Source organism: Hemitrygon akajei, unplaced genomic scaffold (genome assembly GCF_048418815.1).
Source record: "Hemitrygon akajei unplaced genomic scaffold, sHemAka1.3 Scf000099, whole genome shotgun sequence".
Lineage (NCBI taxonomy): Eukaryota > Metazoa > Chordata > Chondrichthyes > Myliobatiformes > Dasyatidae > Hemitrygon > Hemitrygon akajei.
In genome coordinates, this window is record NW_027331985.1 from 2,007,872 (window position 1) to 2,028,730 (window position 20,859).

Sequence of the window (20,859 nt, forward strand, 5' to 3'; positions counted from 1 at the left end):
CCCGTGATGGAGCTGACTGAATTGACAACTTTCCTCAGAGTATTTCGATCCTGTGCAGTAGCTTCATCACTTCCCCCACCCTACCATATGAAGCAATGTGCAGACAGTTAGAACAATTTATATGGTACAACTGTAGAAATCCGCTAGTCTTTGGTCACATCCCAAATCTTATCAAACTCCTAATGAAATATAATGGCTGCCGTACATTCTTTGTAACTGCATCGATGTGCTGGGTCTTGGATAGATCCTCAGAAATGCTGACACACAGGGACATGAAGTAGCTCACTTTTTCCACTGCTGACTGATCAATGACGATTGGTGTGTGTGTGACCTCATTTTACCCATTCTGAAGTCCGCAGTTAGACCATTGGTCTTACCGATATTGAGTGCAAGTTTGTTGCTGCAACACCACTCATCCAGGTGATATATCTCGCTCCTGTTTGCCTTCTTCTCGCCATCTGAAAATCTGCCAACAATAGTGGTGTCATTAGCAAATTTGTCACTGGCATTTGAGTTGTGCCAAGCCGCACAGCCATGGGTGCAGAGAGAGTAGGGCAGTGGACAAAGCACATATCCTTGAGGTGCACCAGTATCGATGGCGATGTGCAGGTGTTATATCCTAACCGCACAGATTGTGGTTTTCTGTTGAGGAAATTGAGGATCCGTTTGCAGAAGGAGGTAGAAAGTCCAGCGGTTCGAGCCTTTTGATCAGAACTGTAGGAATAATTGCATTACACGCTGAGCTCTGGTGGAGAAACAGCATTCTGATGTAAGTATTCATATTGTCAAGGTAATCCAAAGCCGCGTGAGGAGCCGATGAGATTGCATTGTGTCCTATTGTGGATACAGGTAAATTACAGTGGGCCCAGGTCCTTGCTGAGAGAAGAGCTAATTCTAGCCATCACAAACCTCTCAAAGCATTTCATCACAGTAACTGTTATTGCTATGGATGATAGTCATTAATGCAACTCACACTGCTCTTCTTGGGCACAAGTGTAATTGTTAGCCTTTTAAGGGATGTGGAAACTTCCAACTGCAGCAAAAATGACCCCACCTCTGAAGCATTCACAGAATACAACTCCTGTTGTTCTGGGGTGGCTGAAATCCCTTGTAAATCTGTGTGACGACAGCACCCACCACTTCCTCACTCTCCGTAAATCGATAGAAACACAAAAAAAATTCCCACAATGTATTGTATTGAAGGAAAGGCAGATGAGCTTAGGCATGGATCAACACATGGCATTATGACATTGTCACCATTATTGAGAACTGGCAGCTCAGAATTCTGGGATTCTGTTGTTTTAGAGTTGACAGAGCGTGGGGGATTAAAGGGTAGGGGTGGTTTCACTCAGGGAAAATGTCACGTCAGTGTGCAGTAAGGGCAGATGGGAGAACTCATCTAGTGAGTCTTTATGGGTAGATCGGAGAAATAAAATTTGTTTGAACATGTTAATGGGTCTGTCTTATAGACTGCCCAAGAGTCTGTGGGATTGAGAGGAACAAATTAGTAGACATCAGAGAATATTGCAAAAAACATAATTTGTTATAATTTGATTTTAACCATCCACATACGGACTGGAACCCTCATACTGTAGATGTACTCATGTAGTTGACAAATGTCTTCAGGAAAGTTTCATTAATCAGTACATCCCAAAGACTCAAGTGTGATACTTGATCTCCCATTAGGGACTGAGACAGGACAAACGTAACAGAAGTCTGTGTAGGGAAACTGTTTGCATTCGGTGATCACAATGTCATCAGGTTCAAAGGAAGTATGGAGAACGATAGCTCTGCTCCATGGTATTGAGGCCCTGGTATAGAAAAAAATATGTACAGAAAAGCTGGATGAACTCAGCAGGTCAGGCATCATCTGTTGAAAGGAGCAGTCAACGTTTCGGGTTGAGACCCTTCGTCAAGACTAAAGAAGGAGGGGGCAGGGGCCCTATAAAGAAGGTGGGGGGAGGGTGGAAAACCAATCAGAGGAAAAATATTCTTGAACATCAAAATCGCCAACTTCCAGTAATTCCCTCTCTATCCCTTTCCCCATCCCACCTTCACTCTGTCTCCTCTTCTAGCTGCCTATCACCTCTCATGACTCTGCCTCCTTCTACTACCCATAGTGCGTTCCCCTTAGATCCCTTCTTCACCTCTCCTGCCTATCCCCTCCCTGCTTCCCCTCCCGCACCCTTTGATCTTTCCTCTGATTGGTTTTCCACCCTCCCCCCACCTTCTTTATGGGGCCCCTGCCCCCTCCTTCTTTAGTCCTGACGAAGGGTCTCGACCTGAAACGTTGACTGCTCCTTTCAACGGATGATGCCCGACCTGCTGAGTTCATCCAGCTTTTTTGTACGTCTTGATTTGACCACAGCATCAGCAGTGTACTTTATGTTTAGAACAAAAAATAGATGCATAACAGGTGTAGGCAGGTAGGAAAAAATTGAGGTACTTTTGGAGTTGAGAAAATGCAAGATAACATTGAGGAAAGAAACCAGGAAGGCTATAGGGTGGCATAAGGTTGTCCTAACAGACAAGGTGAGGGATCATACAGATGTTTTAAAAACAAAAGGATTTTAGGGGACACAATTGATTGCCTGGATTATCAGAATGCCAATGTATGCATGTAGCCAAAACAGATAGAGGAGTTCTTAAGTGGATTTTTGCTTCTGTGTTCACTCGTGTAAATAATCTATATAAGAGAGACAAAGGAGAAGTGAGGCCACGGAAGTTATACAAATTACGGATGAGTAAGTACTTTGGGCAAATTGGGCAACTTTGAGTGTATAAATCCCCAGTGACTGAGAAGTTCAGTCCTTGGACCCCGATGTAGGCGGATGCAGAAATTGCAAAGATGTAACCGTTATGTTTAAATTATGCTCAAAGACAGGAGAGCTACCAAAGGATTGGAGGATAGCTAATTTTGATCAACTGTTTAAAAATGGCTCCAAAATTAAACCAGGAAATTATAGGCCGGTGCACTTGACATCAGTTGTCTGAAGACATTGGAAGGACCGGATATAGGAGTATTTAAATAAACAGAACTGATTAGGGACATCTAATGTGACTTTGTGTGTTCTAGACAATCTATTGGGTTTTTTGAAGAGGTTACAACGAATGTTACCAGGAAAGTTGATGAAGGCAAGGCTCCAGATATTGTCTACATGGACTTTAGCAAGGCATTTGACAAGGTCTCGCATAGGGTGCTGACCAATACATTTCATTCTCTTGGCATTCAAGTTGAGTTAGTAAATGGGAGTAGACATTAGCATAGAGGAGCAAGGCAGATAGTGGTAGCAGATGGTTGCCTGTCTGACTGGAGACCTGTGACTTGTGGAATTCCACAGGGATCGGTGCTGATATCCGTTGTTGTTTGTCATCTATATCAATGATCTCGATGACAATTGGATTATCCGGATCAGCAAATTTGCGGATGACACCAAGGTTCGGGGTGTATTTGACAGCAAGGAAGATTATCGGAGCTTGCAGCGGGATCTGCATCGGGTGTTAAACTGGCTGATAAAGGCAGATGGAGTTTAATGCAGGCTTGTGAGCTGTTACGCTTCAGTAGGATCAACCAGGGTGGGACTTACACAGTGAAGGGTTCGGCACTGAGGGGTGCGGTAGGACAAAGGCATCCGGGAATACGGGTCCACAATTCATTGAAAGTGGCAGCACACCTAGATAAGGTAGTAAAGAAATCTTTGGCACATTGACCTTCATAAATTAAAGTATTCAGTACAGGAGACTGCATGATATAAGACAGTTATGAGGCCTAATTTGGAGCATGTTTGCAGTTTACGTCACCTGCCCACAGGAAAGATGTAAATAAGGTTGACAGAGTACAACGAAAATTTACAAGGATGTTGCTGCGATTGGAGGACCTGAGTTATAAGGGAAGATTGAATAGGTTACGACTTTGTTCCTTGGAATGCAGAAGATTTGGGAGAGATTTGATGGAAGTCTACAAAATCATGAGGGGTATAGATGGGGTAGAGGGATGAGGATAGTAAGGGTTAGGTCAGGGGATAGAAGGGAGTGAGGCTACCATTTTTAATCGGCAAACAACTCACCCCCCCACCCCCAGGCTCATGTCAATCAGTGCGTCCTTCCCTCCCTGTTGGCCATTTTAACGTATGTGACAATTCTCAGTGAATGCGTCACTCCCTCGGTAAAACTTCTGGCCATTTGGAATAGATGACTTTTAAGAGAAATAATTCAACAAGTATTTCCGGCGGGGTGTGGAATGAATCCATGGGCGAGGAGGGTTCTTGTGACAATAGTTGTCCGGGTGGAAATGCAATAATTTTTACTAGTATTTTTTCCAGTTAGTGGAAATATATAGTTGAACGTGTTTGATTTAATTTCAGCAGAAATGCGGCACCCTGTACCTGAACAGGCGAGGGACGTTTGAGCTGAAACTCTATCCATGTAAGGCAGTCTCTATTACACAGAGGGCGGAGCTCAGACCCTCCCAGAACCCGAACTGGATCAAATTCGCAGCCTGGGACTGGTGGAGTTAAACAGAGAAACTCTGCCCCACTGGTTGCAATGAAAGAAAAAGGAGAAATCCACATGGAAATCTGGACAGAAAGGTTCACGCAGCTTGTTTGTTTTCCTCTTTAGGGTTGCTACATTGATCCCACTCCCTCCTCCTCCCGCTGTCAGACCCGTCCTGAGCCGGTGAGAGTTAGTGTGACCCGGACTGCGGCAGTCCCGCTCCACCCCGGCTCAACCGGCACTGTCCATCTGTAACGAGCGACGGATACATCACAGCCGAGTGGCCTCGGGAGCAGCAGCTCAGACTCAACTCTCCGTACAGCGTGAGAACACCGGTGCAGGACCAGTGTCGATCACCGGGGAAGTCAGACTATGATTTCCCGGGACCAGATTGAATGCCGTCCGGTTACATCATCAGAGGTAAGTGTTGTCTATGACTCTGCACAATTATTGAGCGTTTAGAGCAAGACTCGGCTTTGGTCGAGATCGGGAGTGAATTTAGTGGGAGAACGGAGTCCTGACATGTTCATGTTAACGAGTCAGTTACTGTCCAAATGGTTTAAGAGAAACAATGTCTTTGCCGTCAACCAGAAATACTCTCCTGGGTGATTTCTACTGAGTGTGAGCAGAAAGCATCTTTCACCCCGGTGGTGACATGTGAAATATCCCATGGGGCAGTGACCCGTCACTGATCTCTCTGTAACAAGAGAAGTTAGCAGATGCTGGAAACCCGGGCAACACACACAAAATGCTGGAGGAACTCTGCAGGCCGGGCAGCGTCTATAGTCGACCTTCGAGACCCCAGCTAATGTATTTTACATCGCGTCATTGGTTCTATCGCTCTTCACTGTACCACAAAGAGTTAAACTTTCTTAGCGCTTGAATGACAGTGTTTTCACTGGAACACGGGAATTTAGAAAGATGAGAGGGGATCTGATTGAAACATATAAGATTATTAAGGGATTGGACATGCTTGAGACAGGAAACATGTTCCCGATGTTGGGGAAGTCCAGAACCAGAGGTCACAATTTAAGAATAAGGGGTAGGCCATTTAGAACAGAGTTGAGGAAAAACTTTTTCACCCAGAGAGTTGTAGATCTGTGGAATGCTCTGCTTCAGAAGGCAGTGGAGGCCAGTTCTCTGGATGCTTTCAAGAAAGAGTTAGATAGAGTTCTTAAAGACAGCAGAGTCAAGGGATATGGGGAGAAGGCAGGAACAGGGTCCTGACTCTGGATGATCGGCCACGATCACATTGAATGGTGGTGCTGGCTCGAAGGGCCGAATGACTTACTCCTGAACCTATTGTCTATTGTCTATAAAACTGCACCCTCTGGCACCAACAAACATTCCACTCTGAAAATCACTGAGATCACATTTCATCTCCATGGTGATGTTTGTTTGGAGACAGAACATACCCTGTGCTAAGGAACAGGACGCGGAGAGACCTGCTGGTAACGCTGTGGGTTTAGTTAATGATTATCACCAGGAGCTGACTGAACATTAACCAGGGTGTGTTCATTACTTACAGAACCCGTAACACATCCTCACTGGGACAGGGTGGTAACAGAACCTGGAGCCGCGGTACAAGGTAAGAAGCAGTACATACTGAAATATAAACATCATAAAGATACTTAGCCACTTTTATGAACAGTTGAACGAGATTGATAACGTATTGTGTTGATCGATATTAGAACTGTAGCAAATCGCTTTTAAATGAATTAATAATTCCCTTCATCTGATTGAATGCATCGGCTTCCTGTGCATGTTCCACGCGAAACCGGGGCAGTTGGAGGTGTTATCGGAAACGCCGCACTTTCAACCCAGCTCCGAATCATCAGCAAAGACTCGGGATGTGCGAGCTTCCCGCATCTCGGAACTGTCCCTGGGCTATGGAGGAAGCCAACTGCAGGAAGCCAATCCGTCCACATTCGGGGATTTACTGATCCCTGACTGAGGGAACTGAGGATTCGCTTTGCTTATTCCCTCACTGGCGGGATCGACACTATCTGTCCATCCTAGACGGCACTTCGGTTGGTGGTCAAAAGCATGGAACCACCCACATTGGAGATTACAGCCGGGGCGGGGGGTGGTCATGGGGGAAGGCGGTGTAAGGGGTTGATGATTCCATTATATAGTCGGTTGGTGAGACCTGTTGTGGATCACCGTCTGCAGTGTTGTTTCCCTTATGTCTGATAAGAGTGGGTAGGTGGGAGATCAAAAGAAGGTTTACCAGACAGATATCTGCCCCTGTGAGTTTTTCTATGAGGAATCTGTTGTCATCTTGACTTGTGGTGTTACATAAAACAGGGGTGACCTGCTTGTATATATTACAGTTTTTTAATAACAATGTACTTGATTGCATCCGCGGAAATTTGGTAAAATGAGTGGGAACTTCGATGAGACATAAAGTATGCTGCGGAGTTTGACAGGGACGTGGACAAAATAGTTCCTGTTGTGTGTGGATCTGAAACTTGGCACCGCCAGTTGAAGACAGTTGAGATGTTTTCTCTCTCTCTCTCTCTGTGGGTCTAGTGTGTCATGGGAATGACCGTCCTCAATATTCAGGAGAAGGAGAGTTTTTCAGTTAATATTGTAATCCTGCAGTGTGGTGGCCCTTGATACACAAATGAGTGAGATGTTACAGGTGAGAGGCAGGATTGATGAGCTGAGATCTCAGTCAGATCTGCTTTGGTCACAGTCAATGCGGGATGCCGATGTAATTAAATCTCCCATCAGCAATTTCTGGCTGACAAAAACACATATCAATGGGCACTGTACTGTGCACGTCCCGTACCTAATACTGCGGCCACTGATTGTATGTCCGTGGTTTTCGACGTCTGTAGCCCGTCCATTTCAATGTTCGACATGTTACACATCCAATGACGCCTCTCTGCACAATGCATTTGCAGCGTGGTTATTTGAGTTACTGTCGTCTTCCCGGCAGATTGAACCAATCTCGCTTTTCTCATTCGATCTCTCTCACTAACAAGGCGTTTTCGCTCTCAGAACTGCCGCTCACTGATCTCTTTCCGCGCCATTCTCCGCAAACTGAGACTGTTAAACTTGACAATCCCAGGAGTTCAGCAGTTCCTGCGATATTCAAACTGCACCCTCTGGCACCGGCAAACATTCCACTCTCAAAATCACTGAGATCACATTTCATCTCCATGGTGATGTTTGTTTGGAGACAGAACGTACCCTGTGCTAAGGAACAGGATGCGGAGAGACCCGCTGATAAAGCTCTGAGTTTAGTTAATGATTATCACCAGGAGCTGAGTGAACATTAACCAGGGTGTGTTCATTACTTACAGAACCCGTAACGCAGCCTCACTGGGACAGGGTGGTAACAGAACCTGGAGCCGCTGTACGAGGTAAGAAGCTCTTTTTACTGAAATATAAACATCACAAAGGCAGTCGGCCACTTAAATGAGACTGAGAATTTATTCGGTTGTTCAACAATTGAACTGTAGACAATCGCTTTTGAAACAACTAATAATTCCCTTCAGCTAATTGAATACATCAACTTCCTGTGCAGGGCCCAGGGTTAGCTGGGTTAGTTGGAGGTGTTATCGGAAACGCCGCAACTTTCAACCCAGCTCTGAATCATCAGCAAAGGCTCGGGAGGTGCGAGCTTCCCGCATCTTGAAACTATCCCCGGGATACTGCTTGCAGTAACAGGAAGCCGGTCCGTCCACACTCGGGAGTATTGTGTGCAGTTTTGGCCACCTAATTACAGGAAGGATTTTAATAAGGTTGAAAGAGTGCAGACAATGTTTACAGGGATGTTGCCGGGATTTGATAAACAGAGTTACAGAGAAAGGTTGAATAGGTTAGGACTTTACTCCCTGGAGTGTAGGAGAATGAGGGGTGATTTGATAGAGGTGTATAAAATTATGAAGATTATAGATAGAGTGAATGCAGGCTTTTTCCACTGAGGCCAGGGGAGAAAAAAAAAACAGAGGACATGGGTTAAGGGTGAAGGGGAAAAGTTTAAAGGAAACATTGGGGGGGGGCAGAGAGTGGTGGGAGTGTGGAATGAGCTGCCAGATGAAGTGGCCCACTTTTGACATTTAACAAGCCTCTGTACCCACTCCCCAGCACCTTAAACCTGTGTCCTCTTGTGGCAGCCCCTTCAGCCCTGGGAAAAAAACCTCTGACTATCCACACGATCAATGCCTTTAATCATCTTTACACCTTTATCATGTCACCTCTCATCCTCCGTAGCTCCGAGAAGAAAAGACCGAGTTCACTGAATCTTTTCTCATAAGGCATGCTCCCTAATCCAGGCAACATCTATTTTTTGTTGATTATTGTCAGAAAAGACACGTGAAATCAAATGTGATTGAACGTTGTGAAACAATCAAACATGAAAAGAGAGAACATAGAAATCTACAGCATATTACAGGTCCTTCGGCCCACAATGTTGTACCGACCATGTAACCTTCTCTAGAAGATGTCCAGTATTGCCCAACATCATAACCCTCTATTTCTCTAAGCTCCATATACGTGTATAACAGTTTCTGAAAGGACCCTCTTGTGTCCGCCTCTGCCATCTTGCTGGCAATGCACTCCATGCACCCACCAGTATCTGCATGACATCCCTCTGTACCTAATTCCAAGCACCTTGAAATATGGCCCCTTGTGTTAACCATTTCAGCACTTGGAAAAAGCCTCTGTCTATTCACAATATCAATGCCTCTCATGATGTTATACACCTCTATCAGGTCACATCTCATCCTCCGTCACTCCAAGGTGAAAAGGTCAAGTTCACTCACTATATTCTCATACAGCATGCTCTCCAATCCAGGTAACATCCTTGTAAATCCCCTCTGCATTGTTACCATGGTATCCACATCCTTCATGTGGTGAGGTGACCAAAACTGAACACAGTCCTCCAAGTGAGTTCTAAGGTCTTATTTAGCTTTAAAATCGTGTGGATAGTCGGAGGCTTTTTTCCCAGCGCTGAAATGGCTAACATGAGAGGGCATAGTTCCAAGGTTCTTGGATGTAGGTACAGTGGAGATATCAGGGGTAAGTTTATTTACGCGAAGTGATAAGTGCGTGAAATAGGCTGCTAGCGACGGTGTTAGAGGCGGATATGCTAGGGTCTTTTAAGAGTCTCCTGTATAGGAATATGAAGCTTAGAAAAATAGAGGACTATGCGTAACACTAGGTAACTCTTAAAATAAATATATGTATGGCACAGCATTCTCGGCCAAAGGACCTGTATTGTGCTGTAGGCTTTCTGTGTTTCTGTGTTTCAGTGTTTCTATGTCTCACAGGTCTTGAACTCAATCCCACAGTTGATAAGGCTATCACACCATACTCATAAAAACACTGGCAACCTGCGCAGCAGCTTTGAGTGTCTTATGGACACAAATCCCAAGATCCCACTGATCCTCCACACTGTCAAGAGTCTTACCATTAATATTATATTCTGTCTTCAAATTTGATACCACTGGTCACCGTCCTGAATGCAGAACTCAAACCATCTACAACTATCTTTTGCCTTCTGTTAGCAAGCCAATTCTGGATCCACAAAGCAACGTCTATTGAATCCCATGCCTCATAAGTTTCTGAATGAGCCTTGCCTGGGGAACCTTATCAAATGTCTTACTGAAATCCATATACACCACATCCACAACTCTACCTTCATCAATGTGATTTGTTGCATCCTCAAATATTTCGAGCAGCTCCGTAAGGCATGACCTTTTCTTGACAAAGCGATGTTGACTAACCCTAATCAGATTAAGTGTTTCCAAATGCTCATAAATCCTGCCTCTCAGAATCTTCTTTCCCAACTTTCCCATCACTGAAGTAAGATTTACTGCTCTATAATTTACTGGGTTATCTCTAGTCCATTTCTTGCACAAGGGAACAAGATTTGCAACCCTCCAATTTTCTAGTACTTCTCCCAACCATATTGATGATGCAAAGATCATCGTCAGCGGCTCAGTAATCTCCTCCCTCACTTCCCATGGTAGCCTGGGATATATCTCCTACAGCCCTGGAGACATATCTAACTTAATCTCTTTCAAAAGCTCCAGCACATCCTCTTTCTTAATGTTGATATACTCAAGTACCTCAGAATATTGAGAAACATCTGTTGAGAATGTAACGTGAATTCTAACAAAATCAAGTTGCCATTTCTGGTGACCCCCAATGATTTGTTATACTTGCGTGGCGTTCCCTCAGCTCCAATGATAATTGTTACAAATGTCGGTGATATGTATTTGATCCTTTATTAGCAATTAGCAAACAGACAATCATGAAGCGATGAAACTGAAGTGAGCCAAATGTCAGTTCAGCGCATAAGACAAGACATCCGTCAGTCCCCAGTTGTGTACCACACGGAACAAAGCACAAATATGTAACTAATTCCCTTCACGTTTACCGAATCCCAACTGATGCTACCAGTTACCATAAAATCATCATGATTAAGCAACGCAGGATACAATGCTGATAGAGAACATATACATGGCTCCTACACACAGTCTCAGCTCTGATACATTGTCTCCCAGCAGAGATATTAACATACTGACTGTCTTGTTGAATAATTCCGGTATTATGTTTTATTTATTTTCATGATTTTTTGCCAACTAATGTTACCAATGAATGTTTGACCCTCCTGTTATTTATTTTGTTACAGAGCAGCAAGAACTGATCACACCTGTCCTCAAAATGGCTCAAGGTAGAACCAGAGGAGGAGCTCCAGTGACAGTAACATCGGGAAAGGACACGGGTATGTTGGTGAATTATTTTTATTTATAAATACTCTGCTGATTCTGCGTCTGGGTTTAATTCAATATCGGCAATTAACAAAATATCTGTGAAAACTGTGCAGAGAGATGAGAGAGAGTGTTAACATCTCTGGGGGAAACACAGTCACACGTGGAAGGAGTACAGTTACGGTCTGCTCCTGCCCCTCTAACAGATTGTGATGCACATTAAAATAGCGAGTTACTCCAGAAGACAAGACATTCTGCAGATGCTGAAAGTTTTGGGCAAAACAAAGACACACAAAATATTGGCAGAACTCAGCAGGTCAGGCAGCATCCATGGAGAGGAATAAACATTTGACGTTTTGGATCAGGACCACAAGGAAGAGAAAGTAATGTAGCAATATCTAGAATTTCTGTCCCCTCATTTCCAGTCCGATGAAGGTCCTTGTCTCGAAACGTTGATTGTTTATTCTCCTCCATAGATGCTGCCTGACATGCTGAGTACCTCCAGCATTTTGAAAGATATTCCAGAGATTTTCCGAGGAAGGGGTTGACCAGGCAGGCAGACAGTAACCCAGAGCAAAGCGGTGGTGATGAGCAGTACCAGGAGAGTGATGCTGATGGGTTACTATATTCTTAAGAATAAACAGATTGCTTTCCAGACAAAGAGCTATACTCCTGGGAAACAAAGAATAACCTACAACAGATGAACCTATACTCCCTTCCCTACCCTCCCGGATCGGTGACCCATCTCCCCAGGCCGCATCCATGTTCTCCCATCCCGAATCCCATGCCTGTCTCTTTCCCGACCACCCCCGGCCCCCTGCCACCCTCGCCATATACATCTCGGATTGTGCTCCATGACCTCATGCACCATCTTTAGTTTTCTGAGAGAAAGTTGCAGTCCAATGGACCGTTGGTCATTTCTTTAATTTCCCCCATTTTCCTTCACAGGTCCGAGCTCAGTGATCACCGAGCTCCTGGCGAGCTGGGACGATTTCCAGCTGCTGCAGTTGACGGACTTCTACCGGGACAGGCTGGAGCAGGCGATGGAAGGAGGGGTGCACGGAGTGAGCCTGGCGTTAACGGCCGAGAATCAGTTCTGCGGAGAGGAACATCGGGTGAGTGGGAGGGAGAATGGGGTTGAATTTTCACACATCACAGGACCGATGGGTGTCGGAACTCTGACTCATCGGATAATAAAATAGATAATTGAACAACTGGGAAATAAATACTGTCATTGCAATCTGAAAAATATGAATCTGAACCAGTGATAGAAAGGAATGAAAAGATCCTGCGTACTGGTGGGTGGCTGCTCAATGTTCCGAGTGAGTTGAAGAACTAACAGTTCTGTGGGCTTACAGCATTAAATGGAAATATAGCAGGAGGTTTCGGTTTGGGAAGACCATGTGGTGTGATGGCAGGATGTCAGTGAGAACCAGGGCCATCATCAGTGAATGCCACAGGAGCTCGAGTGTGTTCTGTTCTGGATGGAGATGATTCCGTTACAATCTGTAATTGCAAACAGTGTGGATCTGGGAATACTGCCGTGTTGTAATGTGTAATCACGGAATAAACCTCCACTGGAAAAGGCAAAGGAAAGGCATCAGGTGTCAGCCGGTAATCCTCTGTCATGTTGGACACTGGCGGACTGAGGAGATGAATCATCTTTTCTGCAACTTCTCCGAGACTGCTCACTCTGTTATAAAAACCCTCCTGACTTATTTCTTCATCTGTGATCGTTATTTTCTGATTTCTGTTTTACACCATCAAATCCAGTGAGGAATTATTTATGGATTTGGAGCCACGTCATTGAAGCGGTCACAGACCAGCCAGGATCTCATTGACTGGTGGACCAGGTTCACGGTCCGTGTGCTCTGCACTCAGAATGTACAGTCCATGTCCAGACAGGATCAGCACCCGTCCGGGTGACTGCTCAGTGTGATCCCGTTACAGAGCACATCATTTACTTCTCATTCTCTGTGTGAATCTGTCAGTCCCCAATATGTTCACTGTTACTCTTCACAGAAAATCTCTGATCTCGCTGATAAGGGAGAGCGGGCGAACAGTTCTAAACTCCTCCTGAGCCTGGTGATGGAGAAATGCTCCCGCACCCGGAGGGTGATGTGGGAAACCTTTGTGAAAATGAGGATTGGAGTCCCAAAGTTTGACAAAATACTGAAAGAAATACAGGAACATGGTGAGATAGCATCACAGATTAATTTAATTTTGGATTCAAACAGATGATACCTAAAATTTGAGGAACTGAAACGTGTCACATTATTTTAAATCTGAACAGTTTGTGTTCCGATCCATCGACCCGTACCGGAGATTCCCAGTGAGCTGAAAGGTAAGTGAAGAAACCGCTGTTTCCACCGAAGGTTGGTTTTGTGTAGGGCCATGTCGTTGTTGAGCCATGGGGATTTGATCAGGTAAATGTTCCACCGTGACACAGCGCACAGTGAGACACATGGAAAAATGTTTGCTAGAGGAAGAGTTTTTACAGGACAGCATGAGGAACAATACAAGACAGTACAATTCCCACCAAACAATTGATACTAGAGCGTACAATCATCACGGTGATATTTGTTTCTGCGTTTCGCACTCCCTGAAGTATAAATCGAAGTAAAAATAAGAAAAATTTAAATTATAAATCACAATTAGAAAATAAAATAAAACGCAGAGAGTTGGGTAGTTTGCTGAAAGGGATCACTCTTTCACGGGTCATGCAACTACAGATCCCTCCACCAGGGATCAGAATGGAGAAGAGAGCGATCTGAGGAGCGAAAGGTGAAATTATTTTCCTACAACCACCCAACCCCCGGCATAGCACTCATCCAAGATCACTTTTCTAAATTTCCTCAGAATATACAGGTCATCATTTTTAGAACCAGGAGTCCATCAAAGTTCTCGTCAAAAGAACAACAATGACAGCAACTATTTAATGAGAAAAGCAGGTAACACTCCAACTAGTCTGTTCAACCCCAATGCAGCATATGAACCACATTCTGTTCATATCTGCACTCCCTTAGTGCAAACACTGCTACAGTTATCCAGTTTAATTTCCCACTCAATAATCCTGGGAATTCCATCAGGCGACAGCATTAGTTGACGTCAGGTGGGCACGGAGCAATCACTCCCCGCTGAACATCAACGGATCCTCGGCAGAGATCGTAAAGAGCACCAAATTTCTTGGTGTTCACCTGATGGAGAATCTCACCTGGTCTCTCAACACCAGCTCCATAGCAAAGAAAGCCCAGCAGCATCTCTACTTTTTGCGAAGGCTGAGGAAAGTCCATCTCCAATCCCCCATCATCACCTTCTACAGGGGCTGTATTGAGAGCATCCTGAGCAGCTGCATCACTGCCTGGTTCGGAAATTGCACCATCTCGGATCGCAAGACCCTGCAGCGGATAGTGAGGTCAGCTGGGAAGATCAGCGGGGTCTCTCCTCCCGCCAACACGGACATTTACACTACATGCTGCATCCGCAAAGGAAACAGCATTATGAAGGACCCCATGCACCCCTCATACAATCTCTTCTCCCTCCTGCCATCTGGGAAAAGGCTCCGAAGCATTCGGGCTCTCACGACCAGACTATGTAACAGTTTCTACCCCCAAGCTATCAGACTCCTCAATACCCGAAGCCTGGACTGACACCTTGCCCTACTGTCCTGTTTATTATTTATTGTAATGCCGGTACTGTTTTTGTGCACTTTATGCAGTCCAATGTAGGTCTCTGGTCTATAATAGCTTTCTCTGTTTTTTTTTTATTAAGTAGTTCAGTCTAGTTTTTTGTACTGTGTCATGTAAACCATGGTCCTGAAAAACATTGTCTCACTTTTATATGCATTGTACCAGCAGTTATGGTCGAAATGACAATTAAAGTTACTTGACTTTACTTGACTTGACTTGACTAGTGAGTGTGAGATTCGGGACAAAATCCTCAGCTCAGTCCACAGAAGCTGAAATTCCTGTCTGCCGGTGTTGTGTGATGGACACTGTGGAAGGGTGAGAGATGGGAATCAGGTCAGGGAAACCGAGTTTTGTGGGATTGCAGCAAGACAGGTGGAAAGGATTGAAAATGTCTATAAATAATATTGTAATTAATTAATTTGTGATCATCTGGATAGGAAGCTCACTACATCTGTAAGCACATTGTGTCTGTGAAAATGGAGCCCCTGGCAGCGCATGGACTCAAGCGATTGTAAGGCTTCATCATCGCAGACTGAGTTTGATTATTCAACTCTACATTTAACAGAAGAGAGAGCGAAGGAAAGACTGATATCGTAAAAATTATTAAACTTACAGTCGGCAAACACGAGGAAATCTGCAGATGCTGGAAATTCAAGCCCGAAACGTTGACAGCGCTTCTCTCTATAGATGCTGCCTGGCCTGCTGCGTTCCATCAGCATTTTGTGTGTGTTCCTTAATCTTACAGTTGCCCATGACTAATCGCTGCTCTTGAACAGAAGCATAACGAATCTCAGCTACAAACCTCATTCGGCCTTTCTCGTTTCCAAGAACAAATTCCAAAGACGTTAATTTTCACATGGTACCAGAGGAAGTTTTTGAACTGCTCATATTTCTGTCACCTCTGTTAATGCTTTTATAGCCCACATTCAGACAATAATACCCCTCCGTTTCTTTGCACTAAGGATTTGGTAATTCTGTACAATTTGCCTGCAAACTCGTTCTTCACTTTTCTTTGTGCTGTTTGCCAAGGGAACCGACACAGCAGTGAAATTCCCACAACAATTTCTGAATACAATACAGATTCTCTCCCTGATTATTGAAGAACATTATTCCTACCACTGTCACGTTCTCTAACTTAAATATTTCCACAATCAATATTTTCCTACGCTCCCTATCTAACCTGAATACGTTCATTGAAGACCCCATACATTTCCCGGCAGCATCCTGACACACTGTGAGACCCCACACACCCCTGACAGGGTCCTGACACACTGTGAGATCCCACACATCCCTGACAAGGTCCTGACACACTGTGAGACTCCACACACCCCTGACAGGGTCCTGACACACTGTGAGACCCCACACACCCCTGACAAGGTCCTGACACACTGTGAGATCCCACACACCCCTGACAGGGTCCTGACACACTGAGAGACCCCACACACCCCTGACAGGGTCCTGACACACTGTGAGACCCCACACACCCCTGACAGGGTCCTGACACACTGTGAGACCCCACACACCCCTGACAGGATCCCGACACACTGTGAGACCCCACACACCCCTGACAGGGTCCTGACACACTGTGAGACCCCACACACCCCTGACAGGGTCCTGACGCAGTGTGAGACCCCACACACCCCTGACAGGGTCCTGACACACTGTGAGACCCCACACACCCCTGACAGGGTCCTGACACACTGTATGACCCCACACACCCCTGACAGGGTCCTAACACACTGTGAGACCCCACACACCCCTGAGAGCAAACAGAAGTACCTGGGAAGTTGGTTGATTGGGAAGCTTTTAAAATCTAACAAAAGACATTAAATAAAGCATAAAAAAGGGGAAGCCAATAGAAATGGAATTTATAAGCTAACACGCACAAAATGCTGGAGGAACTCAGCAGGCCAGGTAGCATCAATGGAGAAAGTAGAGTCGACGTTCCGAGCCAAAATGCTTCGAAAGGACTGCAGAAAAAAACCCTGAGGAGTAAATTTGAAAGGTGGGGGAGGGGTTGTAAAGAATCTCAAGCGGTAGGTGAGACAGGGGCGTGGTGGGGGTATGAAGCAAAGAGCTAGGAAGTTGATTGGTGAAAGCGACAGAAGGCCATGGAAGAAAGAAAAACGGGTACCAGGGGGAGGCGCAGATGCAGCCAGTGTGACCACTGGTATATCGGTAAGATCCGACATAGATTGGGATACAGTTTCGCTGAGCATCCACACTCCGTCCGCCAGAACCAGTGGAATCTCCCAGTGGCCACCCAGTTTATTTCCCATTCCCATTCTGATATGTTCATCCATGGGTTTCTGCAATGTCAGGATAAGGCCACACTCAGGTTGGAGGAACAACACCTTGTGTTCTGTTTGAGTAGCCTCCAACCTGATGGCATGAATATCGATTTCTCAAACTTCCAGTAAAGCTTTCCCTCCCCCTTCATCATTCCAGATGCCCTACTTCCTCTCTTATGTTATCTCCTTGACTGTCCATTGCCTCACTCCAGCATTTTGTGTGTGTTGTTCGGATTTCCAGCATTTACAGATTTTCTCTTCTTTGTAAAATTATAGGCCAGTTCCCCTAAACTCAGTGGCTGGAAAGTGTTGGAGTCTATTATTAAGGTTGAAGTTTCGAGATATTTGGAGACTAATGATAAAATAAGTCAGAGTCAGTATAGTTTTGATGATAGGAAAGGAGAGGCTGTGGAAGTCATTTATTTGGATTTTCAGAAGGTGTTTGATATGTTGATTTGGAGAACCACACACTCCCTGAAAGGGTCCTGACACATTGTGAGACCCATACACCTCTGGGAGTGTCCTGACACACTGTGAGATCCAACATGTCCCTAACAAGGTCCCAACACTGCGAGAGCGCCGCACTTTGTGAGACCCCCACACAAACCTGGCAGGTTCCAAACAGACTGTGAGACACCACACACCCCAGACAGGATGCTGACATACTGGGAGATCCCACACACCCCTGGCAGCATCCTGACACACTATGAGACCCCACACACCCCTGACAGGGTCCTGACACACTATGAAAATCCACACACCCCTGGCCGGGTCCTGATACACTGTGAGATCCCACACACCCCAAAAGGATTCTGACTTACTATGAGACCCTACACATATCTACCATGGTCCAGACATCTGTGAGAATCCAGACACTCCGACAGCATCCTGACACACTGTGTGACCCCACACACTCCTGGCAGTGTTCTGACACACTGTGCGATCTCCACACATCCCTGGCAAGGTCCAGACACATTGTGATACCCCACACACCGCATGCAGATTCCAGACACACTGTGAGATCCAGCACACCCATGACAGGATTCGTACATACTCTGAGAGCCCACAGATCCTTGTCAGGGTCCTGATGCACTGTGAGATCCAGATCATATCAGGGAGCTTTTTTTTGAAATTTATTTTTTTAATTGAAGTTCATCATCAACCAAACATTTCCATAAGATGTATTTCAGACATTGTACATATATATCATATAATCATATATATATCACAAATCTCCACAATTTATCTGAGGTATACACTTATAGAAATGAGTGAAAAGAAAAAAAAGAAGCAAAAGGAAAGAACTATATACAAGTAGGGAGTGATCTTTTTTTAACAACAGATTCATTGATTTGTGAGAATAAAATCAGGCCTATGATGCATTATGTAGTTAAACCATTTTTCCCAGTATGAATCAAATTGTTCAAAATTGGATAACATTCTCTTACGTTTGATTGGATTTAATAGCCCATTGACATTAAAAGCAATGAATTTTACCCTGTCCTTAGCCATCTGTATTTATCTGTCAATGTATCATTGAAATTAGAATAAAATTTAATCGATCTACTCCCTGAACAAATAAGAACCAAGAAACGCAAATAATAACAAAAATGTCAACGAACGTGTGATTCCAAGGCTGAGGTCTCTAGTAGACGACCCTGCATTGAGCTAGAGGAAATGTCTAGATGTGGGGGATAACCCCTCCTACTTGTGAGTTGAGGGCCCCCATTGCATTATTCATAAAATTCAGTGAACAAATCCATTACACAGAAAAGATTTCCCTTTGTACTCCTATATATATGTGTGTGTGTGTGTGTGTGTGTGTATAAAAACACACACACAAATATATATATATATATTACATACATACATATATATATTTTTTTTTCTCATTTTGGTGGGGAAAAAGGAGTAAGTGAGCGAATAAAGATTAACAACTAAGTAATATAAAATCCACATTATAATAAGTATTTCTCAAGCTAGGTATATGACCGTGTACTTTTGCTTCCGTTTAGCTTCTCAACATTTTTAAAGTTAGCCAAACCTTATGGCTCTTCTGAAGGGGGTGAGGACTGTCTTAGGGAAACTCCCGGTCTCTTCCTGATATATTTCTCTCAGCCTCCTCCCGTCTCCTGCCTTCTCAATTCTCGCACTGTTTCCCAAGCGGAGTGGGATAATTCCTCAGTCAGGCTTTCTTTCGTTTTGGTCATGCTGACGGGCAACCCTCTGGCATTCATGTCTGTAGTGGCCTCTTCCACTGTCTGGTACAACCGCGTCCCGTTGTCATAAAACACTTGAAGTTTAGCAGGGTACAGAGTTTGAAACCTTATCTTTTTTTTGTTTTAGTACTCGCTTTACTTCAGAGTATTCCTTGCATTACTGCAGGACTGCGGGGGCATAATCTTGGTCGAAATATATTAATTTATCGTCGAAAAACACTCTCTTCTTACCCCAGGCCCTTCGCAGAATCACCGCCTTGGTGCTGTACTGAAGGAATTTAATTATTATTGACCGTGGCTTTCTATCCCGGGTGGGTTTCGGGACGAGCACGCAGTGGGCTCTTTCGACTTCCAGCTTCATAGCCGAGGGAAGATCCAGCGCGTCCCGCAGTAACTTTCCGACAAACTCCATCATAGACGAGCCCTCCGCTCCTTCGGGAATGTTGTAGATTCTGATACTTTTCCGCCGTGATCTTCCCTCCAGGTCAAACAGTTTACCTTCTTGGTGATGTAATATTTTTATTGTCTTACTCAGTATCCGTTCCACATTTTGAACGCGATCTTCCACCTTCTCTATTCGAGTCTCTGCCACCTCTATTTTTTGATTGACGCTGGCGAGCTCTGTCTTAATATCACAGAGCTGCTGCTTTATTTCTTTCTGGACCTCCATTATTTCTTTCAGGATTTCGAACATATTCGCCGCTTCGCCTGAGCGAGGCCCAGCAGCTCCCTCGTTCGCATGTGGTCGGATAGGACAGCCGCTCGCTGCACTCCTCTCAGCCGCAGGCTCTGCAGTGTCACTTTTTTAAATTTCCATTCCTTTTCCCCATTCTTGCCCCTCTTTTTCAGTTCAAATATTTTTCGAAAATTATTATATTTGATGGGATAGCGGGGCTTAATATGCGTTTTTCCGGAGGAGCTACTGACTTAAGCTGCTATTCTCGATGATGACGTCACCGGAACCCATATTAGGGAGCTTAATGTAAAGGAACACTTAAGGGGAAATTAGGGACCACATAAAAACCAAGGAAACACAATATACGGTAACAAAAGTGAGTGTGAATTTGGTTGATTGGGAAGCTTTAAAAATCTAACAAAAGGCAATGACGAATCTTAAAGAAGGGAAGAAGGCAAAGCAAATGAAATTATAGGCCAGTTAATCTAACCTCAGTGGTTGGGAAAATGTTGGACCAAATAATAAAATATGTCAAAGTCAGCACGGGTTCTGTGAGGGGAAATCTTATCTGATCGAGTTTTCTGAGGAATCACTAAGCAGTGTGGACATAGGAGATGCAGTGGATGTTATTTACATGGATTTTCACAAGGTATTTGATAAGTTGCTATACATCAGGCTGCTTAACAAGATAAAATCCGATGGCATTACAAGGAACAATATTGGCATTGATAGCGGAATGGCCGACAGGCAGGAGGCAGAGAG

General features: G+C 44.6%; 3 protein-coding genes across 3 annotated transcripts in view; 2 read left to right on the top strand and 1 right to left on the bottom strand.

The window, feature by feature from the left end:
* The window catches only part of LOC140723054 (NACHT, LRR and PYD domains-containing protein 12-like), an 868,270-nt gene that overhangs the window by 842,387 nt on the left and 5,024 nt on the right, over positions 1–20,859 (top strand). The gene's annotated exons all lie outside the window — the stretch shown is intronic.
* The window catches only part of LOC140723045 (uncharacterized), a 283,480-nt gene that overhangs the window by 35,793 nt on the left and 226,828 nt on the right, over positions 1–20,859 (bottom strand). The gene's annotated exons all lie outside the window — the stretch shown is intronic.
* The window catches only part of LOC140723043 (NACHT, LRR and PYD domains-containing protein 12-like), a 39,727-nt gene that overhangs the window by 16,357 nt on the left and 2,511 nt on the right, over positions 1–20,859 (top strand). The window contains exons 2-8 of the mRNA XM_073037663.1: positions 4,621–4,914; positions 6,023–6,082; positions 7,806–7,865; positions 11,144–11,236; positions 12,171–12,337; positions 13,245–13,416; positions 13,516–13,566. Coding sequence (XP_072893764.1) covers positions 4,890–4,914; positions 6,023–6,082; positions 7,806–7,865; positions 11,144–11,236; positions 12,171–12,337; positions 13,245–13,416; positions 13,516–13,566 — 628 coding nt within the window. The 5' untranslated portion in view covers positions 4,621–4,889. The remainder of the gene's footprint in view (positions 1–4,620; positions 4,915–6,022; positions 6,083–7,805; positions 7,866–11,143; positions 11,237–12,170; positions 12,338–13,244; positions 13,417–13,515; positions 13,567–20,859) is intronic.